Raw genomic sequence first — 20,617 nt, 5'->3', positions numbered from 1 at the left:
ATAAGTAAAGTCTCTTCGCAAATAAAGACTTCAATGATGTACGGAGGGGCGATGGTGTGCCCACATCACAAAAGTGCAATCCGTTCCTGGCTACAATCATCACCTTCAACTCCTGACCACGTCAGGCTACTTTAGCTTTATTTTTTAAAAGAGTGCACATGTGCTTTTAAAGCTGTAAATGATGCAGAAGGGACTCTTCGTAACAAGGAGGATAGTGTGTTTGATTGCACCGAGAAGAGAGGCAGTCAGTCAGTGAAGTGCTGCTTAGGAGGAATGCCAGTGGAGAGTGTATTGAGATAAATGGTCTGCTGGGAAGTTGAATGGAGGGCTTCTTGAGCTGAAAGAGAGCGAGAGAGAAGGAGAGACTGAGTGAGAGAGAGAGTGACTGAGAGAGAGAGAGTGACAGAGAGAGAGAGAGACAGAGAGAGAGACTGAGAGAGTCTGTCGAGGGCTTCTTGGGATGAATGGCCCAGTGTGAAGGTCAGTGGAGAGTTGTGTGATGTGCAGGTCATGAAAGCTCACTCTCCTGTATGTTCTTTTGAGGCTGGTCCTCAGCGATGGTGATCTCCTGATGTCATAGCCTTGTCTTGCTCCCTTTTGCAGGGTCTACACGCACAGCTCGTGGAGAGCAACCTGGATCCTGCGGAGATGGAGCGTGCAAAGGAGGGTCAGGTACATGAGCACGTCTGCTAAGCTGAGTACATTCGACTCAAATGACTTTGCCTTCATCAGTTGTCCTCCTCCCTCTCAGGAGAATAAATCAGTGAGGAAGACAGGAAGGGGCTAAGATATTCAAGAATCCTTGCAGGTAGTGAGGGGCTTGGAGTGAAAGAAGGGTTCTAGATAAATGCGTTTTAGCTGACAAGAAGGAACCTGGTAGAGAAGTGACCTGAGGGAGGAAAAAGATTATAATGTTGCAAACTGTTTCAGAGTCAGAAAAGAGAATGAAAAAGGAGGCACGAGAACCAAAGAATAACTAGCTGGGGCAAAATGAGGAACTGATGGCTAATTCAGGTGACAATGTGGGGTGTGCAGAACTGGCACATAAGTTTAAAGTGTTGTGGAGGTCAAATAAAGAGGCATGGAAAAAGAAGCAATGAAAGCATGCACATTTAAACTTGACTAAAGGGTCTAATCGGGGCAAAGGCCATAGACGAGTTAAATCTGGTTGTGAATCCTGGGGTGTAGAACAGAAGTGTTAAGGAGGGGACACATCATATGGGCTGCCTCTGTTTCTTGGGAGCGAGGGGTCCACTGGTACCCTCTGTCTCATTCTCTCACCATTCTCTTAGAAATCCGATTACCCCAATGGCATCCCTGAGTGTGGCACAGACGCCCTTCGATTTGCCCTCTGCGCCTACACCAGCCAAGGTAAGAATGCCTCCTGCGCTGCTTTTCGGGGCTCTAAGTGCTGCGCTGGTGATTCTCAGGCTCCATGGACCAGGTTTTCTTTTTTTTACAGTATTCTCTTCTTCGTACCCACCTATCTTCTTCCAAGACATTGATTGGCTGGGTACTATTTTTCCCTGAAGAACACTTCGTTCTAAATGAAGCTGCTTCACTTTGCTCCGTACAGCTGTAACAGTGTCTTCTAATTGGAAAAATGTTTTGGCTGTTTTGATGGCACCATCTTCAAGCGCGTACAAGACCTCTCTATCATGCACTTAAGTCCTCCGGCAGCAGGGGTGTGTCTTAGTGACTTCTTCAAAAGACTACGGTCTCAGACTAAACCTGTGATTGTACCGGTTTGTCTTATAGGACGAGACATCAACTTGGATGTGAACCGTATCCTTGGATATCGCCACTTCTGCAACAAGCTCTGGAATGCCACCAAATTTGCCATCAGAGGGCTTGGTGAGGACTTTCAGCCGGAGAGAACCTCACAGGTGAGCTGAACAAACATACTATATCAGGTGCACTCAAACAGCACTCACATGTCTGAACTACTGCTTTCTCCATCGCTGCCTTCTTCTGTGTCATCGTTGTTTGAAGGTACCTGTGGAGCAAGGGGTGTACTAAATGAACAACTGAAGGAATTCTCCTGCAATAACTTCTGCAGTATGAGCGAGCACTTGTGAGGAAATAATCTTTGTCTTAGAAGTTGAGGGAGAATTCCTTTATACTCTGAGGAGACAGAAGCTGCAGGATAGGGTAGATGGTATCTAGGTTGTATGTGATTTCTAGAAAAAGGGATTTGTACTGTTATCAATCGTGAGAAACCATTTAGTCTAAACTGCTTAATAGAACATTTCAGGATGAATAATGATCATTTATAAACCAATTCACAGGAAGTATGTGTTCGAGGCATATGAGCTGCAGATTACACACTGTGCATAGATCGCCATCTGGTGTTGGGCCCGGATCTTTGCACTTGTTTTTGTCTTGGAAAGTCTTTGGCAGTCACGAGGTATGTGACTCCTCCTTTGGCTGATAGTGCTCATCGGCTCCATCCTCAGATTGTTTTTTTCCGCCATCAGGCTCGGATGTGTTCTCGCGTTCTATTTCGGAACCGTTAACGTTTTTCTCTTTCAACACTCAATCCTTCCCTTCTCGACGGTATTGTTTCGATCGCGTTTCCAATCGCGCCCGCCCTTCAACTTCGAAGTCTTCGATTCCGGTCATCGATGAGGGCCTTCGGGCCTACCTGGGCCGCATCTCCGGCTCATGGAAAGGACGCCATTTAAAAAGTGTCCTCGATGTGGGTCCAAGTTTCCCCACACCGACCTGCATGAGGTGTGCAACCTCTGCCTCTCACCGGAGCACGAGGCTTGAGACTGTCCAGCTTGCGCCTCCTTCCGCTCCAAGAAAACGATCTGGGACCATGGCACGCTCGTCATCTTCGATCCCCTACGACATCTTTCAAGAGGGCGTTGACGTTCCGGAACAGAGTCGAGTCGAAGAAACCATCATCAGCGCCTGAGAAGCAGATGATTCCGATGTCAAAGACATCACTCCAGTTCAAAGGGCCGTGAGTACAGATGTCGACCCCAACTCACACCCCCCCCCCCCCTCGACACTGTCAAAAAAGGCTTCGGTACCACCTCCACCTTCGGGCCCAGGTGCACACCGATACGCTGCTTCCCATGCCCCGCCTTCGGGCCCGGTAAAGAAGCATATTAAGCCTTTATCCAGTATTAGGGTATCTTTCATAGATTCATATGCCTGAATCATTCCCCGTCGTCGGGATGGGAGTCCCCGGTATATAATAAAAGTAATGTCTCACTAGACCTATAAAGAGACAGGCCAAAGGCCTCACATTAGTAACATATCCAGGTCCTTTTGTAATGAGAACCAAACTCTAGAGAACAACCAATCAGGTATCACCACCCTCTGGAACCTTCCTGGAAGGAGCTCTAGTCCCTCAGATTTCCTACCGCACGTCGTGCTAAGGGAGTCTCCACTGAGCTCTGCTCAGTTTTTCCTTGCTTCTGGAATTCAAGTGGATTTGTCTTCAAAATTACTTCTTCTGAGTGAAGTCTACTCTGTCTTCATGCCAGACACTCCTAAGAAAGGCCTTTTTAGGCCCTGTGCTTCCTGCAATAAGAAGAGGCTGCTTGTCGACGACCAGCATATTGACTGCCTCTACTGTCTCTATCTGGACCATTCCTCCAAAGACTGTAAGGTATGTCGTACCTTTTCATCTAAGACTCTTAAAGACCATGAAGGATGGCTGTTAATTTGGTTGCAGAGGCTTAAGGACAAAGAATACCCCTTGTCCTCTGAGGAGAGTGAGGGTTCAACAAAGTCTTCAAGAACCTCACAGAGAAGGTCCAGAGATGCTTCTCCAGGTCCTTCTTCGCAGCCCCCTCAAAAGAAGACGCAGAAAAAGTCTTCAATGGCACCACCTGAGGCTTTGCCACACAAGGATCCTTTGCTGAGGATTGTACACACTTTTAAAAAGCCTGCTTCAGCCTCGTCGACGACCACCTCGTCGACGGTGGCCTAGACGATGACGAAATCTCCTTCAACAGCTGTGGAAGTAACCTCGTCGACGACAGTCTACAATCTTGGCGTCGTCAGCATTGCACTCATCGACGTCATCATCGTCGACGGCTGTTGTTCCATTGACGTCGACTATCAAGATTTAAAAAATCATTGTCGACGTCCAAGACAGTGTCCACGCCACGCTTGTCGAAGAAGAGTACATCGACGAGGGGTGTTCCGTCGACGTCTCTCCCATCGTCGACGATGCTGACTTTGTCGACGACGACTCCGTCGACGGGGACTTTGTCGACACTACCTTTGTCGACGCCATCATCGGTTGTGTCCATTGGTGTTTCCTCGTCGTCGACTACACCGACAACTGCCTCGTCGACAACACCAAAATCAACGGTGGACAGTGCTTATGTTCACCTCAAGGTTACTAAAAGAAAGCCGACGCCTTCCCTTACATCGCCAAGTAGGGTCGAGCCGTTACCTCTGTCTCACCTTTTGGACGAGGAGGAGGAGGATTCAGATGAGACCAGCATGTTCAGGGTTGCAGCAAGTCCCTCTGAACTTCATGTAAATTACCAGGAGGACACAGACTATGATGAGCAGGACGCAGATGACCAGGCATATTATCCGGATGATGAGGAGGGAAAGGTTCATAATTCCCAATCAACTCATGATGAGTGGGATGACTACGTTATCCCTTTTCCGGCGTCTCCAGTGCCTCCTCAAGCAGATTCGCCTCCTGAAGATATTGGGGGTTTTCACAACGTTTTGGAAAGGGCTGCACAGCGTTTCCAAATCCCTATGCCTTCTTACCAACAGGACTGTTTCTTGTATGACTTCAAGGAACCTTTTAAAAGATCGGTGAGATCTGTGCCGATCATAGACTACATCTGGAATTAAGGAATTAAAATCATGCAAAATCCTTCTATGGTCCCCCCCAGTGCTGCCTCGTTTGGATAAAAAGTACAGAGCTCCAGACACCGCTTACCGGACATCCCAAGCCTGATTCCGCCATCACTCAGGCAGCTCAGCGGAGATCTAAATACCCTTCTGCTCCGCTTTCAGCCCCTCCAGATAGGGACGGCAGACGCCTGGACAACATTGGGAAGCGCTTTTCTTCCATGTCTGCATTGACCGTGCGTGCGTCTAATTCCTTAGCGTTGTTGGGGCGTTACAACAGGCAGATGTGGGCGGACATTGCCCCATACTTGGAGGCCCTGCCAGACGACTCCAAAGTGGAGGCAAAGAAAATTTCCATCCCGACGACGGGTAATGATTCAGGCATGTGAATCTATGAAAGATACCACCACTGGATAACTACAGTTACAGGTAAGTAACGCATTTCTTAGGCGACTCGGGCTTGAGTCAGCCTACCCTCGGTACCGACAAACAAACTCCGGCACCGAAGAAAAAGGCGTCCTCGTCCTCATCCACGCCGACCGTTGCTTCGACGTCAAAGCACTCGGCGTCGAAGGCTAGCAAGAGTTCCTCAGCACCAACAACACCCTCGGAGCCGACTAAACAACGCCCACCAAAAGTCCCCGATTCTTCCAAGCCAAAGACCTCGGAACCAAAAAAACAGCAACCGGTTCCAACTGATAAAGACACTTCAAAACTACACGGTTCCAAGCCTAGAACCGCTACCGAGTCGACGCCGAAAAAACTTACGGCACCGAAACCCTTGACTCCGAAGGATCGGTCTCCCACAGATGAACTGTTTCGTCCAGATCCTACTCAAAAGACTCTTGTGAAGGCTCTGAAAACTGGTCACTTAATGCTTAGCATCAAGAAAAGACCCCTGGAAACGCCGGCACCACTACCGAAAAAGAGAGACTTTGCTACGTCTCCATTCAGGATCCCTTCTCCTCTTCCTCCTCCTCCTCCCCCACCATACCGCTCTCCCACACCATCACCTACCCCACTAGATGATGAAGATAACACCTCAGATGATGCAGGGGGAGGTGCGGACGATCAACCCCTTGGGGACCCTACCCCTACTGGCTCCCCTGACCCCTGGGATGATTACAGTGTCCCAGACGTCCCTTACACCCAGCAAGATGATATTTATCCCTCCAGGCCTTCCCCTCCAGAGGACAATATCTGATTCAACCAGCTCCTTCACAGAGCTACCCAATTCCACGGGGTTGCCCTGCATACAGACCCAGTAGAGGAGAATTTTCTTGTGGACACCTTCGATACTACACAAAGGTCCACCTCAACTCTGCCCGTGCTTAAAGGGGTCATTAAGCACGCATCAGAGATCTTTAAAGACCCAGTTAGAGCTCGAGTCATTAACCCGAGAATAGTAAAGAAGTATAAAGCTGCCCCTACTGACCCAGTATACATTAGAGGCCCCGCACCACTAGACTCCTTAGTAGTGTCTAATGCAAGAAAGAGGGCAAATTCCAAAACATCAGGTGACGCACCGCCACCAGATAAGGAATCAAAACTCCTAGACGCCTCTGGCAAAGGCACAGCGTCACAGGCAGCAAACATTTGGCGCATTGCTAATACACAAGCGCTGCTAGCCAGGTATGACAGGGCACATTATGATGAGCTTGAGTCCATAATGCAGCACCTTCCGGACAAATATAAAAACAGGGCTAGTTAACTCATCCAGGAGGGGAACACCATCACTCCCACCTCCATCAGGTGTGCCCTAGATGTCGCAGATACCGCCTCCAGTGCAATAAACACCAGTGTCCTTCTGCGCAGGCATGCCTGGTTACGCATCTCAGGTTTTAAACCTGAAGTCCAGAGTTCTATACTCAATCAGCCATTTGATGAGCAACACCTATTTAGCCCCAATGTAGACGTATCCCTTGAGAAAATGAAAAAGGATACAGACACCGCCAAATCTATGGGAGCCTTGCAATCGCAAGCTCCCATACGGTCCTTTCGTCGCACATCCTTCAGAAGCACCCATAGGGGCTACTCTTCAGATAGTCCCTCCACCTCTTACAAGGCTCCCACCCAATCCACCTTTATCAGAGGTTACCAAAGGGGTGGTTACAGGGGGAACAACAGCAAAGGCAGAGGCAAAAACCACTCCTCCCGCTCTGCCTCCACCCCCACCCCATGACTTCCCTCCACTTCCCCCAGACCATTCCACTCCAGTCGGAGGAAGACTCCACCAATTCCTCCCTGTCTGTGCAAACATCACTTCAGACAGGTGGGTCCACCAAATAATTAAATCAGGCTACTGTCTCGAACTAACATCTACCCCCCCAACCATACCACCCAAACAACGTCCAATGTCAAAAGAACATTTGTTACTGCTAAAGCAGGAGGTAATCTCCCTCCTACAAAATGCAATAGAACCAGTTCCCCTGCACCAACAAAACAAATGAGTTTACTCCCTTTATTTTCTCATACCAAAGAAGGACGGATCTCTAAGGCCTATTTTAGACCTCAGACCCCTAAACCTCTACATACACTCAGACCACTTCCACATGGTCACGCTTCAGCAGGTCCTTCCTCTACTTTCCCAGGGCGACTTCCTTGCTACTCTAGACCTCAAGGACGCCTATTTCCACATTCCCATTCACAGCGCTCACAGAAAATATCTCAGATTCGTAGTGGACGGTCAGCACTATCAATTCAAAGTACTCTCATTTGGAGTCACCACAGCACCAAGAGTGTTTACCCCCGCCCAGCGGTGGTGGCAGCACACCTAAGACAACACATCCATGTCTTCCAATATCTAGACGACTAGCTCGTAAAAGCCAGCTCATACAATCAGTGTGTACAACACACTTACGCCACTATTCAACAACTTCACGACCTGGGGTTCACAATAAACCACGCCAAGTCCCAGCTGCAACCGTCCCACACACAATACCTCGGTGCCACAATAGACACCCCAAGGGCGCTAGCCTATCCCAGTCCCGCCAGAATAGCGAGCATGCAAGCTCTTCTCACCAGATTCCAACCGCAACACTCTCTTCCAGCTCGAGTGTTCATGCAACTCAGAGGGATGATGGCCTCTTGCATATTCATAGTGCCTCATGCAAGACTCCAGATGCGTCCTCTCCAAGAGTGCTTAGCACGCCAATGGAACCAGGCTCAAGGTCAGCTAACAGATCTAGTGTTGGTAGCCGGTCGTACCCATCGCTCTCTGCAGTGGTGGAACACCTAGAACCTTTCCAAAGGGTGACCGTTCCTCAAGCCAGTTCCTCAAATAGTCATGACAGCGGACGCATCGCTCTCCGGCTGGGGAGCTCACCTACTACATCACACCATGCAGGGCAAGTGGACGCCACAACCGAAGTTACTCCACATCAACCACCTGGCCATAGTCCTAGCCTTAAAGGCATTTCAAAAACAAATATCAGGCAAGACTGTCTTAGTCCGCACCGACAACATGACAGCCATGTACTATATCCAAAAACAAGGCGGGACACACTCTCTCCAGCTCGCTCAGAGCATATGGAGGTGGGCTATACCTCAGAATGTTTCTCCTTGCCCAACATGTCCCGGGAGTCCAAATCACAATGGCCGATCTGTTGAGCCGTCAAACACAACAAATGCACGAGTGGGAACTTAATCCACAAGTTCTTCAACCGTTTTTTCAGATGTGGGGGCGACCACAGATAGACCTCTCCGCCACCCCAGAAAACGCCAAATGCCCAAGCTTCGTCACCAGGTATCCTCACCCATCGTCCAAAAGCAATGCGATATGGATGAACTGGTCAGGCAGATTTGCGTATGCTTTTCCGCCTCTCCCACTCATTCCACTAGTGGTGCGCAAACTACAGCAACACTCCTTAACGCTCATCCTAGTTGCTCCAACTTGGGCCAGACAGCCATGGTACACCACACTGCTGGAACTCTCAGTAGTTCCACACCATAAACTACACCTCTCTCCACGCCTCTTAACCCAGAACCATGGAGAGATCCAGCACCCAGACCCAGCTCAGCTCAACCTAGCGATCTGGTTCCTGAAATTCTAGAATTCGGTTACCTTAACCTTCCTCCTGACTGTATGACCGTCATCAAAGAAGCTAGACGGCCTACCACTAGAGCATGCTATGCAGCCAAGTGGAAAGATTCGTAGTAAACTGCCATAACAACAACACTGATCCCCTAGATGCGTGTATCCAACACATCATAGGCTACTTACTACACCTCCAAAGATGCAACTTAGCCTACACGTCTATCAGACTGCATCGTGCTGCCATAGCAGCATATCTACAAAATAGACAGCATCTCTCACTTTTCAGAGTACCTGCCATAAAGGCCTTTATGGAAGGACTCAAGAGAATAATTCCTCCTAGAGTGCCACCCTCACCAGTGTGGAACCTAAACATCGTTCTCACAAGACTAATGGGGCCTCCATTTGAACCTCTACATAAATGTGAGCTACAATTCTTAACATGGAAAACTGCTTTCCTCGTAGCCATTACTTCTCTACGAAGAGTTAGTGAAATCCAAGCACTAACCATTCAGGAACCTTTTCTGCAGATGGATCTTAATAAGGTTGTTCTCCACACTAATCCTAAATTCCTCCCTAAAGTCATTTCTCCCTTCCACCTCAATCAGTCTGTGGAGCTGCCTGTATTCTTCTCGCAGCCACAAACAGTTGGAGAAAGAGCTCTTCACACCTTAGATGTCAAAAGAGCACTACTATACTACATAGAAAGAACAAAACCCTTTTGTAAGACCAAACAATTATTCGTGTCTTTCTCACCACCACACAAGGGCAACCCCATGTCAAAATCTGGGATAGCTAGGTGGATTGTCAAATGCATACAGATTTGTTACCACAAAGCAAAACGTACATTATCTGTCCCTCCTAAAGCCCACTCTACACGAAAGATAGGGGCCTCAATGGCATTTTTAGGGAAGAACCCCATAGAAGATATCTTCAGAGCAGCTACATGGTCTACACCGCACACATTCACTAAAAACTATTGTGTCGATGTGCAAACTAAACAACAAGCTACTATTTCAAACTACTGCAGCAGATACTGGTGGTCGCCGCTAGGAGGGGATACTGCTACACAATCTATGCATTGTGTGTAATCTGCAGCTCATATGCCTCGAATGAAATATGCTACTTACCAGTATGCATCTGTTCTTGGCATGTAGAGCTGCAGATCTACCCCCGGCTACCTTTATCTGTTCCAGTATTATCTTACTTAGGTACACCATACATAGGCATCCTTCCTGTTTCTTACAAAGCTCCATCATTTCCCTGCTGGCGAAAAACAATCTGAGGATGGAGCCGATGCCCATGCGCACTATGATCCGAAGGAGGAGTCACCGACCTCGTGACTTCCAAAGACTTTCCAAGAGGAAAAACAACTGCAAACATCCGGGCCCAACTCCAGATGGCGATCTATGCATAGTGTGTAGATCTGCAGCTCTACATGACAAGAACAGATGCATACTGGTAAGTAGCATATTCCTTTCTAATATTTCCGAAAACATTAATTTTCAAATAGTGTATATGCCATTAATATTTAATATAGTTCCTGTTTGTTTTTTCTGCAAGGTTTGCTTAGATCTTCCCCCCCCCCCCCCCCCCACCCCCCCTCTTCCCATCCATTTTAACCAGGTGTTGTTCCTCTGTTTTGCATTAGAATTGCTCTTCCAGGGAGATGCCAGCCTTGAAACCCACCTTTGCTATTCTTAGTACCCCCTTCTCTTCCCATCATGTGCTGCTTCCCCTCACCACAAATCCCTGTCCCTCTTCACTTTCCATATTCCTTCCCAGCCCATCTTGTCGGTTGCTTCCCCACCACTCCCCATCCGGGATTTTCAGATTGTTTTTCACACTGCCCTCACCCCTAAGGTTCCTCTATTCCCTCTCCAGTGTTCACTACTACGCAACCCATGTCCCCGTACTACTGTTGCTTTCATTAATGTTGCATGCTTTGGAGTTCTTGACAGTGCTGCAATGTGCTGCAGGTTCACTCCTTTCTTAAAAAAAAGAAAATGTGCTTCAGCAGGCTTTGGTTCTTTCTTTTGGTATTAGCATTATTTGATTGTCCAGGGCAGGCATCGGCAACTTGGAACAGTTATTGCATACAAAAAAAACAAATAGTTGCCACGTCTTTACGCATGTATCACGATCCTGCAGAACAACATTGGCAAAAAGCATTGCCCAAGTCAATAGTCCTGCTTTAGCCAGTGCTTGTTAAAAGTGCTTTTTACCACCTCCATATGCTCCTCATTTTGCGTGTGGCAGTCCGCTTCTTTACTATCGTTCCTTTTCTTAACCCTTTGTATTCAAATCCTCCCTCTGCCTTATCACCTTGCCTCAGTTTTTTTCAGGTTTGATATGAAACGTCTTCCCTAACTTTGATTCATCAAGAGGTCCACAGCTCGTTATTATCAATTTTTATAAAAATGTTTTCTTTTTATCTGTTAATGTAATTTGTGTTCTATTATTTTCAACCAAACTGTATTTCTGTTCATTATTTTTTCCATTCAGTGGCCTTTCAGTTGTTTAGGTTTTAAGAAGTGGACTTGTATTGCTTTGTTTCTCTTTCAATCAGGAGGCTACAAGTCGCCTTCTCTTTTTAAAGCTGGAGTGTATCCAGCATTGGATGTGCGTGATCAGTCTTTCTGTTGTACGTACATAAATATACATTATGTCTTCTTGTTCATGGAACATCCAGCCATGTCTGGGAGGAGACTGTAGGCTACTTGGGGTGAAAGTCAACATCTGGGTTGTTGAGATCACTTGTCCGATGCTTCATGCTGGACGCCTCGCACATTTACTCTCAGAGCCTGGTGTTTGCGCATCGGTTGCATCTCCCCAGTAGAACTCTTGCTACGAGAGCGTTTGGGTGTGTTTAACTGCTATGCATAGAATGTCAATCTGCTGCGTTCGTTGGATGTTTCAACATCTCCTTCTCTTGCTCTCGTTCATCATCTCTTCTGTCTCCTTCCAACATTGCAGCCCAGCGGGCTGGAGAGCCTGATAGACCGATGGGTGTTGAGCCGTTTATGCCATGCTGTGGAGCTGTGTCAGGCCAGCTTCGAGCGCTACGATTTCCCCACGATCACCACTGCCATCTACAACTACTGGCTGTATGAGCTCTGTGACGTCTACCTGGTACGTATAGACTAAACCTATACTGCACCAGCGTTCACACAACCGAAGGGGTGGAGAGTTGAACTTCTGTTGTGGAGATCTCAGTGCTTAATTTGAACTGGTGGTTTCTGGTGCTGGGCGCCGGCGCTTTGTCAACACCGGCTATTATGACTGCCTGCCTCATGGTGGCGCTGTTTGACTTATTTTTTTAGGAGCATCACAGCTGTGGTTTAATAAATATACATACAAATCACAAATGCCTGTAACTTGGACGGCTTGTATTAGTCATTTGAATGTAATAGAGGCCTGCCACATAGGGAATGAGTGCGAGCTCCCTGCGGATCATGCAGACCTAGAAATGATCCCACATTAGCCATATCACACACAATCCGAATGTCCTCTGGTGCCCATTGCATGATTGCATCACACTTGTGTGGAGATCATTGGGTTCCTACAGTGCACGCGCCTCACCTTTCAGTCATTCCACTCTATCTTGCTAGACTTTCAAAGGGTTGGTTCTTTGTGCTTTTAGAATTGGCTTGCAGAGTTTTGAGTTGCTCAGATGTAGGCCTGGTTTAATTCACCCCTTGGCTACTGGTAAAGTGGAAGGTAAGTTAGACCTAGGTAACTGGAGAGAGGAGTTTTTTGCTGCATGGTGAGGGCTTTTCGAGTCATTCTGGATAGGAGGCTCGTACTCAATAGTTCCTTCCCTTTTCTGATCTCAGTGGTGTGTTAGGGGTTGGGTGGTGTACGGTCTGGGTAGAGGGTGAGATTAGAACAGCTGCTGGTTTCTTCTAGGGAAGCCATGTATCAAATATGTTATGTATCTCCGTGAAGTGAATTGGGGCGCTCTTAGAACTTTGCGGTTTGCTGCCACACTTGCTGTCCTGTGCCTACCTGGTCCCGGTGCTGCTGCTGTTGTCCTCCTGGTCCCGGTGTTGCTGCTGTTGCCCTCCTGCCGCCGCCGCATTCTCACCACATAGCGGCCGCAGAGCGTGGGAGGGACTACAGCCCCCAGGAGCCTTAGCGGCGGAAGACCGCTTTCGTCAGTTTCACGCACGGAGGCGTTTAAAATCGAACTCAGCCCCGGCAGAGCGGGCGCTCTTAGAACTTTGCGGTTTGCTGCCACACTTGCTGTCCTGTGCCTACCTGGTCCCGGTGCTGCTGCTGTTGTCCTCCTGGTCCCGGTGTTGTTGCTGTTGCCCTCCTGCCGCCGCCGCATTCTCACCACATAGCGGCCGCAGAGCGTGGGAGGGACTACAGCCCCCAGGAGCCTTAGCGTCCCGTCCCTTATTTTTGAGTTACACGCTGTCCGTGTGGAGGACTATCTGGACATATTCACCGTATCCTGATATCATCGCATCTTGTTGAGGTACTTAGTTCGTGTATGGCCCCATTGTTCGGTTTATGGTATTGGTAGGTGATAGGTGAGCCACAGGAGAGGGACTGTCGGGACATTGCACCATCTAAGATATACAAGTTACATTATTCCCCATCAAGGCTGAAGAACAAACAAGTGGTGTAGAGTCAGTTAGATCATGGTCAAACCAAAAAACCAGCACACAAGGGAGGGGTGAGGGGAACCCTGGACGCTTTTATTATACGCGCAGAGTCACTCCTAGCTCATGAGATTCTGTTGACTGAGAAAAGGCTTTCATTGGACTCTTTAATTGCTAATAAACGGTCTTCTTTGGGCAACATAGCCCTCTGCCCTACACCGGGTGGAGGTACATGCATGTCCCAAACGACGCAAGCACATCCACCCCAGCCTCAGTCCTCTGATACTCCGATAGTGATAGAGAATTGCTCTCGGGGGGGCTCAGACTCATTAGGTCAATCAACAACCGACCACACTAATATAGGCAGTCCTCAGCCCGCTAGCACTAACATTGATTTGGCTAATGACAATAACATCATAGGGGGAGGAGTACCTAGGGGGGCAACCAGTGCACAAACACTAATGCCTAACTCACACCCTATACAATCACCCATTAGCGAAGTTATCACACGTTCTAAAAAATCCCAACTTGCGGCAGGGCAACTAGAGAATGGTGGAAGGTGTGCTGCTAATCTTCCCAGCAAGTCTGGCCGCGGAGGGCGAACCACGTCTAGCAAAAGAGGGAACACAAACAGTGAGAATATAGCATGCCCAGGCTGTCAAAATATAAACAGGGCGGGGGAGCTGCAGGATATCACCACAGCATTTGGGGAAAAAATGGAACAGCTTTTAGCCCAACACCTAGACCCAGTCCTGAACGTAGTTTTAAATCTAGTGGAAAAGATAAGTAGGCTGGTAAACTTAGTTAGTGAGCAGCACAATGGGGTTACTCCACCAAGGAAGGAGAAGGAGTCAACAGTGGAGGATAGTGGGATTAAGTCTGTAACCAATCTTGACCCTGATCTTAGAGCCCATAGGCAAGTACCCCCGGACCACAGGAATACAAGCAACAGAACCCTTGGTAGCATGGCCCAGGGCTCCACACAACTCCCTCCCGAATCAAATGAGGCCTGTTGGGGACCAAGCGAGCAAGCCATCAGGGAAAAAAACACTGCGAATGCTTGTGTTCAAAGCACCCCAGGCCTCCAGACTCTGGATTTGCCCCCTGCCTCTAGCCCCTATTCGATTGTTTTAGTAGGAGTGCCGGGTCTGAACAACGATAGAGAGGAAACAACCAACGCTCTGATCAATAAAGCCTCACACTGGTTACTCAATAACACGCCGGATAGAAGTTTGCAGCACAGGCATATCCTTATGGCTAGGAGGGTAGCTTGGATTGGAAAGACCGCGAAAAAATTTGCGGGCGACTGTGTGATAGTTAACTTCAGGTACCCAGAGCTAGTCAGAGATTTGTTGGACAATCGATATGAGGAAAGAGTCCCTGGGTCCTGTATTAGGATGTTACCTCTGCATTTCTTTTATAGAAGTAGAGCTCCGCCTAAGGGTACTAGTTGGCTGGGGTCAGGGACAGTAGTTGGAAGAAGGGAGGAGGCTCACGGCTTTCAATCAAACAGATTTGCCCCCCTTTCAAGCCTATCTCCCCTGGATGAGCAAGACTGACTGACGATACCAGGCAACGGGGAGCAGGAGACAGACATAGACACCTTTAGTAACCATGTAGAATCGCCTCCCTTAATGGTACCTCATTTGGCTCAGGGGACCCCCGACCCAGATGTAGCAGTTGGTGATGTAGGCATGTTGGGTAGAGAAGCTGGATCCAGGAGACCTCATACTAATTGTTTATTGAGGGGCTCCACCCCAAGGCACTCGCCCGGTGCACCAAAAGGACAAGACTCAGACCATAACGATTTGAGGTTGATCTCCTGGAATACTGCCGGTTTGGCATCTAAAATTCATAATTCGGACTGGCTAGATTTTATTAGGAAATATCATGTTATTTGCCTCCAGGAGACATGGGAAACAAGTAACAATGCCTCATTCATTGAAGGTTACAAGCAATTCTTTGTTGCAGCCAGGAAATCAACTATGGGCCGTGCCATGGGAGGGCTAATTATGTATGTGGCATTGGCACTAAATGGGAGGTGGGTAGATCTAGAATGGGATTCAAGTTGCCTACAGGGAGTGAGACTCATAACCAAGGGTATAAAGATCATTTTTATAATTTTTTACAATGCAGGACAATCTATGCTAAATTTGGTTGAACTGGAAGAGAGGCTGACTAGTTTAAATGAATCAAGGGATGCTGGCACCCAATTAATTCTTATGGGGGATTTTAATTGCCATCAGTGCCCACACCTGAAATGGGAAGATGGGATGTGGGATGCCTGTCCCACCATTAGTGGATGGCATCCGGAACACTCCAGTGAGGGCCTGGCATTAAGTAGAATTCTCGGCAAGTTTGCTTTAACCCACACGATGGATATGATCAGGAATGGGACACCTAACTCATTGATCCCTTCCTTTAAGGGGAGAGGAAGGGATTCAATTATAGATTATTTTTTTTATATCCACCGTGTTTGAAAGTAGGGTAGCCCATTTTGAGATAGTGCCAAGTGTGTTCAGTGATCATAACCCCCTGGTTTTGTCATTAGTGGACATACTTGGTACCAAAGTGGCTGTAGTATCTACTGTGGGTGAATACAGAGCCAGGGACCAGGGGAGAAGAATCAAATGGAGCAACATTGATGGCGATGAACTCCACAGAGCTCTCCTCAACAATGCTGAGAATCACATCTGGAGGTGTTTAGATCCCAAGATAGAGGGGACGGACTTAATTGTAGCATTCGAAAGCACTGCTCAGCACATCGATAGTCTCTTAAGAAGTAAACCCAAGCCTAAGGGTGACTTTTGTCCCAGGTGGTTCGATAAGAACTGCTCAAAGGCCCATAGGGACCTGAAGTTGGCATTAACCAAGGTCCCCAAGGACAAAGGTGAGATAGCCGCTTGCAGGAGTAGCTACAAAAAGGCGACCAAGTCACGGAAAACAGCCCTACAAAATGAAGCATGGGTTTCTCTAAGAGAGGCTGCCGAGCTTAAAGACATGAGCAGTTTCTGGAGGGTAATAAACGCCCCTTGTTTCCAACCCCTGGATAAACCACAATTGGCCTCCCATATTTTACCAGAGGCGTGGGAGGCACACTTTTCCAGATTGTATAATCGTGGGGCACCTGAGGCACAGTTATCACCAGTAAACGGTTGCCCCATTAGTGCCTGGACACCCATTATGGTGGATGAGGTTCATTTGGGCATAGAAGGCCTAGTAGTGAGGAAGGTGCCTGTGCCAGATGGGATACCCCCTGATCTATTTAAAAGCCAGATAGATCTTTGGGCCCCCATTTTAACTAGGGTTTATAACACAGCTATGGAGGTGGGCATGCCGAGATCATGGTCTACGGCCGTCATTGTGCCCATATTTAAGAAGGGTAATAAAAATGACCCTCAATGTTATCGCCCAATATCCCTAATAGATGTAACGGCGAAAGTTTTGGGAAGAGTCATTCTAAATCGTCTAATGATATGGGCTGACGAAAACAATATTATCACTGACGTACAGTATGGCTTCCGAAAAGGGCGCTCCACAACTGACCAATGCCTTAACCTTTACCACCTGGTGGCAAAGTATACTGTGGCCAGGGAGGGGACAGTTTACCTGGCATTCATGGATCTCTCAGCGGCCTTCGACTGTGTGAACAGAAGAAGGCTGTGGGAGATCCTGAGTGCCATGGGCGTGGATCCTGGATTGATCCACGCCCTGCGTATGCTTCATCAAAACACCACGGCACGGGTCAGGTATACAAATGAGGGCGACGTCACTGAGGAATTTCAGTGTAAGGGCGGGGTGAGACAAGGATGTATCCTGGCACCCTTCCTATTTACGCTTTATATCAATGGGCTAGACAAGGCGCTCGGAGCCCTGGAGGCAGATTGCCCCAGCATAGGGAAGAGAGGAATACCCGTCCTCCTTTACGCAGATGATGCGGTCCTCCTGGCGCGCACTGGCAGGAGCCTGCAGGCCCTCATTGGGGGATTTGTCAGCTTTATGGCAGACCTCGATTTAGTCCCTAACCTCACAAAATCTTTCATTATGGAAGTAGGAAAAACCCCACACAAGAATTGTGTTTTCACCATAGGCACGCACAAACTGGAGAAGGTGAAACATTTTAACTACTTGGGTATGGTTTTTGACAAAGACTTAAATTTTAAACCCCTTGTAAGTCATAAATGTACCCAACAACTTGGTGCCGAGGGGTCAATTATGAATTATGCACGCAGACTGGGTCGCTGGTCACCCAACGAAATTGTACATTTATATAGTCTTGTCTGCTGCGCCAAAACCCTGTATGGAAGTGAGGTGTGGGGTTTTACAAATGGGAGAAAAATTCAGATTGAGGAAGATAAGTTCTTGAGGAGACTTTTGCAAGTCCCTCAAAGCATCCCCTCTTTCATAGTCCACGAAGAGCTGGGTATCCCCTATATTAGCGATAGGGCATGCCTCAAACCCATCATCTGTTGGATTAAAATCTGGATAAACCCTGACGCAAGCCTTAGCAGACAAATTTTGGAGGACTGTCTGAAGGGGGACAAGGGGCTGCAAATACCCTGGCTCAAATACGTAAAGGACACACTGACTAGTTTGGGCCATGCTAATCTTTTTGATGACCCCTCCATAATAGGAACGAGAGACAAAGAGGCCATAAAGGCAGACTTCTCACTATATGTAGCTAACGTTAGAGAGGAAAGGGAAGGGCGGAAATCTACCGTAAAAGAACACCAGCTTACAAAAAATTGTGCGGGGATGGAATTCTATCTGTCCAATATACATAACAGACATGACAGATTCCTGATAACAAGATTCAGATTAAACCTCCTGCACCACATTTTATCAGTTCCAGCTGGTTACACGAGTGATATTAGCAAAAAAGGGTGTTGCGGCTGCGATCAACGATCTCCGCAAGACACCATCCACTTTGTTCTCATATGTCCATTTTACGACCTTCCCAGAAAGCGGTTTCTAAAAAACATCTTGAAACGCGCGGGAATTAGACAGGCTAAAGTGGCCCTCATGTTTCTCAAACTCTCTGCTGACCCATTTGTATTATTTAGCACTGTGCACTTTTTGCGACTGGCAGTTAGATTAAGAAATACCAGAGGAGAGGACTAACTACTAGGACTGCTCCCTTGTTATTATGATTATAAAGTATCCTCTCTGCCATAGACAATCATTAATAGGCACAAGAAGGCTGCCGACAAATGAACCTTAGCACTTAATTGTCCTGCTTTTTATGATCTCGCATTTTGGGATTTTATGTATTGATGATTTTAGGGTATTATGTATATTTGATTGTGGTTTTTAACAAAAGTATGTTGACTTGATGATGTGCATCTTTTATGGTTATTTGTAAATATCCGAATAAAGATATTTGATTTGATTTGAATTGAATATTTGTATTTTAATCTGACGCCTGTCCTCAGTTCAAGGAGTTTGTTTTGTAGAACTATATTGTTGGTTGTCAAAATGTTTTTACTGTGACCCCCACTCACAGCTACACCCAGTTTAGTTTCCTTTTTCTGCCACCACCAAATAATCTCTGCACAGCCTGGTGGGCTTCATGGCTGACGAGGCTTTGAACAGAGGTTTTTTCATTTGTTTTTGACATTTCTTCATCTCTGTAGTCTTAAAACCCTCATTATTTTGGCCCGAAGAGATTGTCTTCGTTAGAAATCAGTTTCCACTTTCTCACATACAGTTCCTTTTTCGGTTTTCACGTTCTGCTTTTTTAAAACTTTCAAAGCAGCATTATTGCCTCTTAAAAAAAATATTGCCTAGTTATTTCTAGTGATGATTTTTCCAATTTGTTGAAAGGAAAACAACGGTTTGACTTCTGTAGCCTGCGCAATACCCTGTCGCTGTTTCCTGAATAAGAAAATGAGAGCCAGTGAGATTTCAGGGTATCTTCTGATGTTCCTTTTCTTTTACTGGAGAAAAGAAAGCAATCATTTGGCTCGTAAGTGTTAAAATGCACCGCAGTCGCTGCTCTGCCTGTCAGAAGAGACCAGCAGATTCCGAACATCCAATCCCTCTCCCCCCAGAGTTCTCTACTGACATCCAGAAAGGTGAGCGAAGTGCTAAACCTCAGGCTATTTCATCCTTCAGTCTTCTTAAGTGATGTTCTCCCCCTGCAAATCTTTAACCCCTGAGATATCCTTAAATATGCAGACATTATACCTTCCTTCCAAAAGACTCCAGAGCATTCAAATGTTCAATTCTGAACCTTGGAGATGCCCTCTTTGATTTTTGATGTTCTTGTCTCAGTTCTTCAAGGTCAGTCTGTGAAATTCTTTCTTGTCTCCTTTTTTCTATTGGCTCTCTGAAGGTCAGAATAAGGTCACCAATCTGGGGACTTCTTGTGTGTCCTCAAGAACAGGACGGTTGCCTCACCCTTCTGCACTCATTGTCTCTCGCTTCGCCCTTTGGCTGGGCGGCTTGGGAATGAACGTTGGCATCTCTAGTGGTTTGGTGTGAAGGACCAGGTGTGACGCTTTCTAGGCTTGGGAACAGGCGGGAAGATTCATGAGGGTTAGGATTTCATGCAGTATGGGATATTGCGGCTTGACTTATCCTATAGCCCAGATAGATATGAAAGAATTACACCTTACTTTAAATATCAAGTGCATGGAATTGCTGGGGTTCATAGTACCCACAGGCATTCGCTGTATCCAGTCGTGCGCTGATGCCACACAGCACTAGCTGTAGGGGAAACCTCAGATAATATCTTGAACGAGTAATTGTACCTGTGTACCTTGAAGTGTGTGTAGCTAGCTTATACCTCAAATGAAATACTAATGATTTTTACAGCTGAGAAGTTTGCTACTCAGTCTTGAGGTTGAAAAATTGAGATTCTTACCTAGATCATTGTAACACTTGTAGTTTACAGCAGTTAAAACATTGCAAGAAACTGTTGTATGAAGTGCTGTGTAGAAAGCGATTTGTTGCTATGTGTGAATTATTCCTTCACACTGCAGTTTCTTCATTTCAAACCTGGCTCGAGGACCCGATCTTCTTGAAACTCCTCCTATATGGGTAGGCCACAGAATTCCTAGGAAACCCTTCGGACTTTCATCTCCTAAGGGCAAGCCAACATCTGTCGAGCTTGGAAGGATGCGATCTACCAGCTACG

The 20,617-nt window shown here is 47.2% G+C and overlaps 1 protein-coding gene across 2 annotated transcripts in view; it reads left to right on the top strand.

Annotated features, from left to right (window-relative positions):
- The window catches only part of VARS1 (valyl-tRNA synthetase 1), a 246,999-nt gene that overhangs the window by 198,902 nt on the left and 27,480 nt on the right, over positions 1-20,617 (top strand). For both annotated transcript variants that reach the window (XM_085615512.1, XM_085615511.1), the window contains exons 23-26: positions 604-672; positions 1,293-1,371; positions 1,759-1,886; positions 11,846-12,001. In XM_085615512.1, the coding sequence (XP_085471638.1) occupies positions 604-672; positions 1,293-1,371; positions 1,759-1,886; positions 11,846-12,001 (432 nt within the window). The remainder of the gene's footprint in view (positions 1-603; positions 673-1,292; positions 1,372-1,758; positions 1,887-11,845; positions 12,002-20,617) is intronic.

The sequence above is a fragment of the Triturus cristatus genome, chromosome 7, assembly GCF_964204655.1.
Source record: "Triturus cristatus chromosome 7, aTriCri1.1, whole genome shotgun sequence".
Taxonomy (NCBI): domain Eukaryota; kingdom Metazoa; phylum Chordata; class Amphibia; order Caudata; family Salamandridae; genus Triturus; species Triturus cristatus.
The sequence above is the reverse complement of the archived record's forward strand: the minus strand, read 5'-3'. Positions and strand labels throughout refer to the sequence as shown.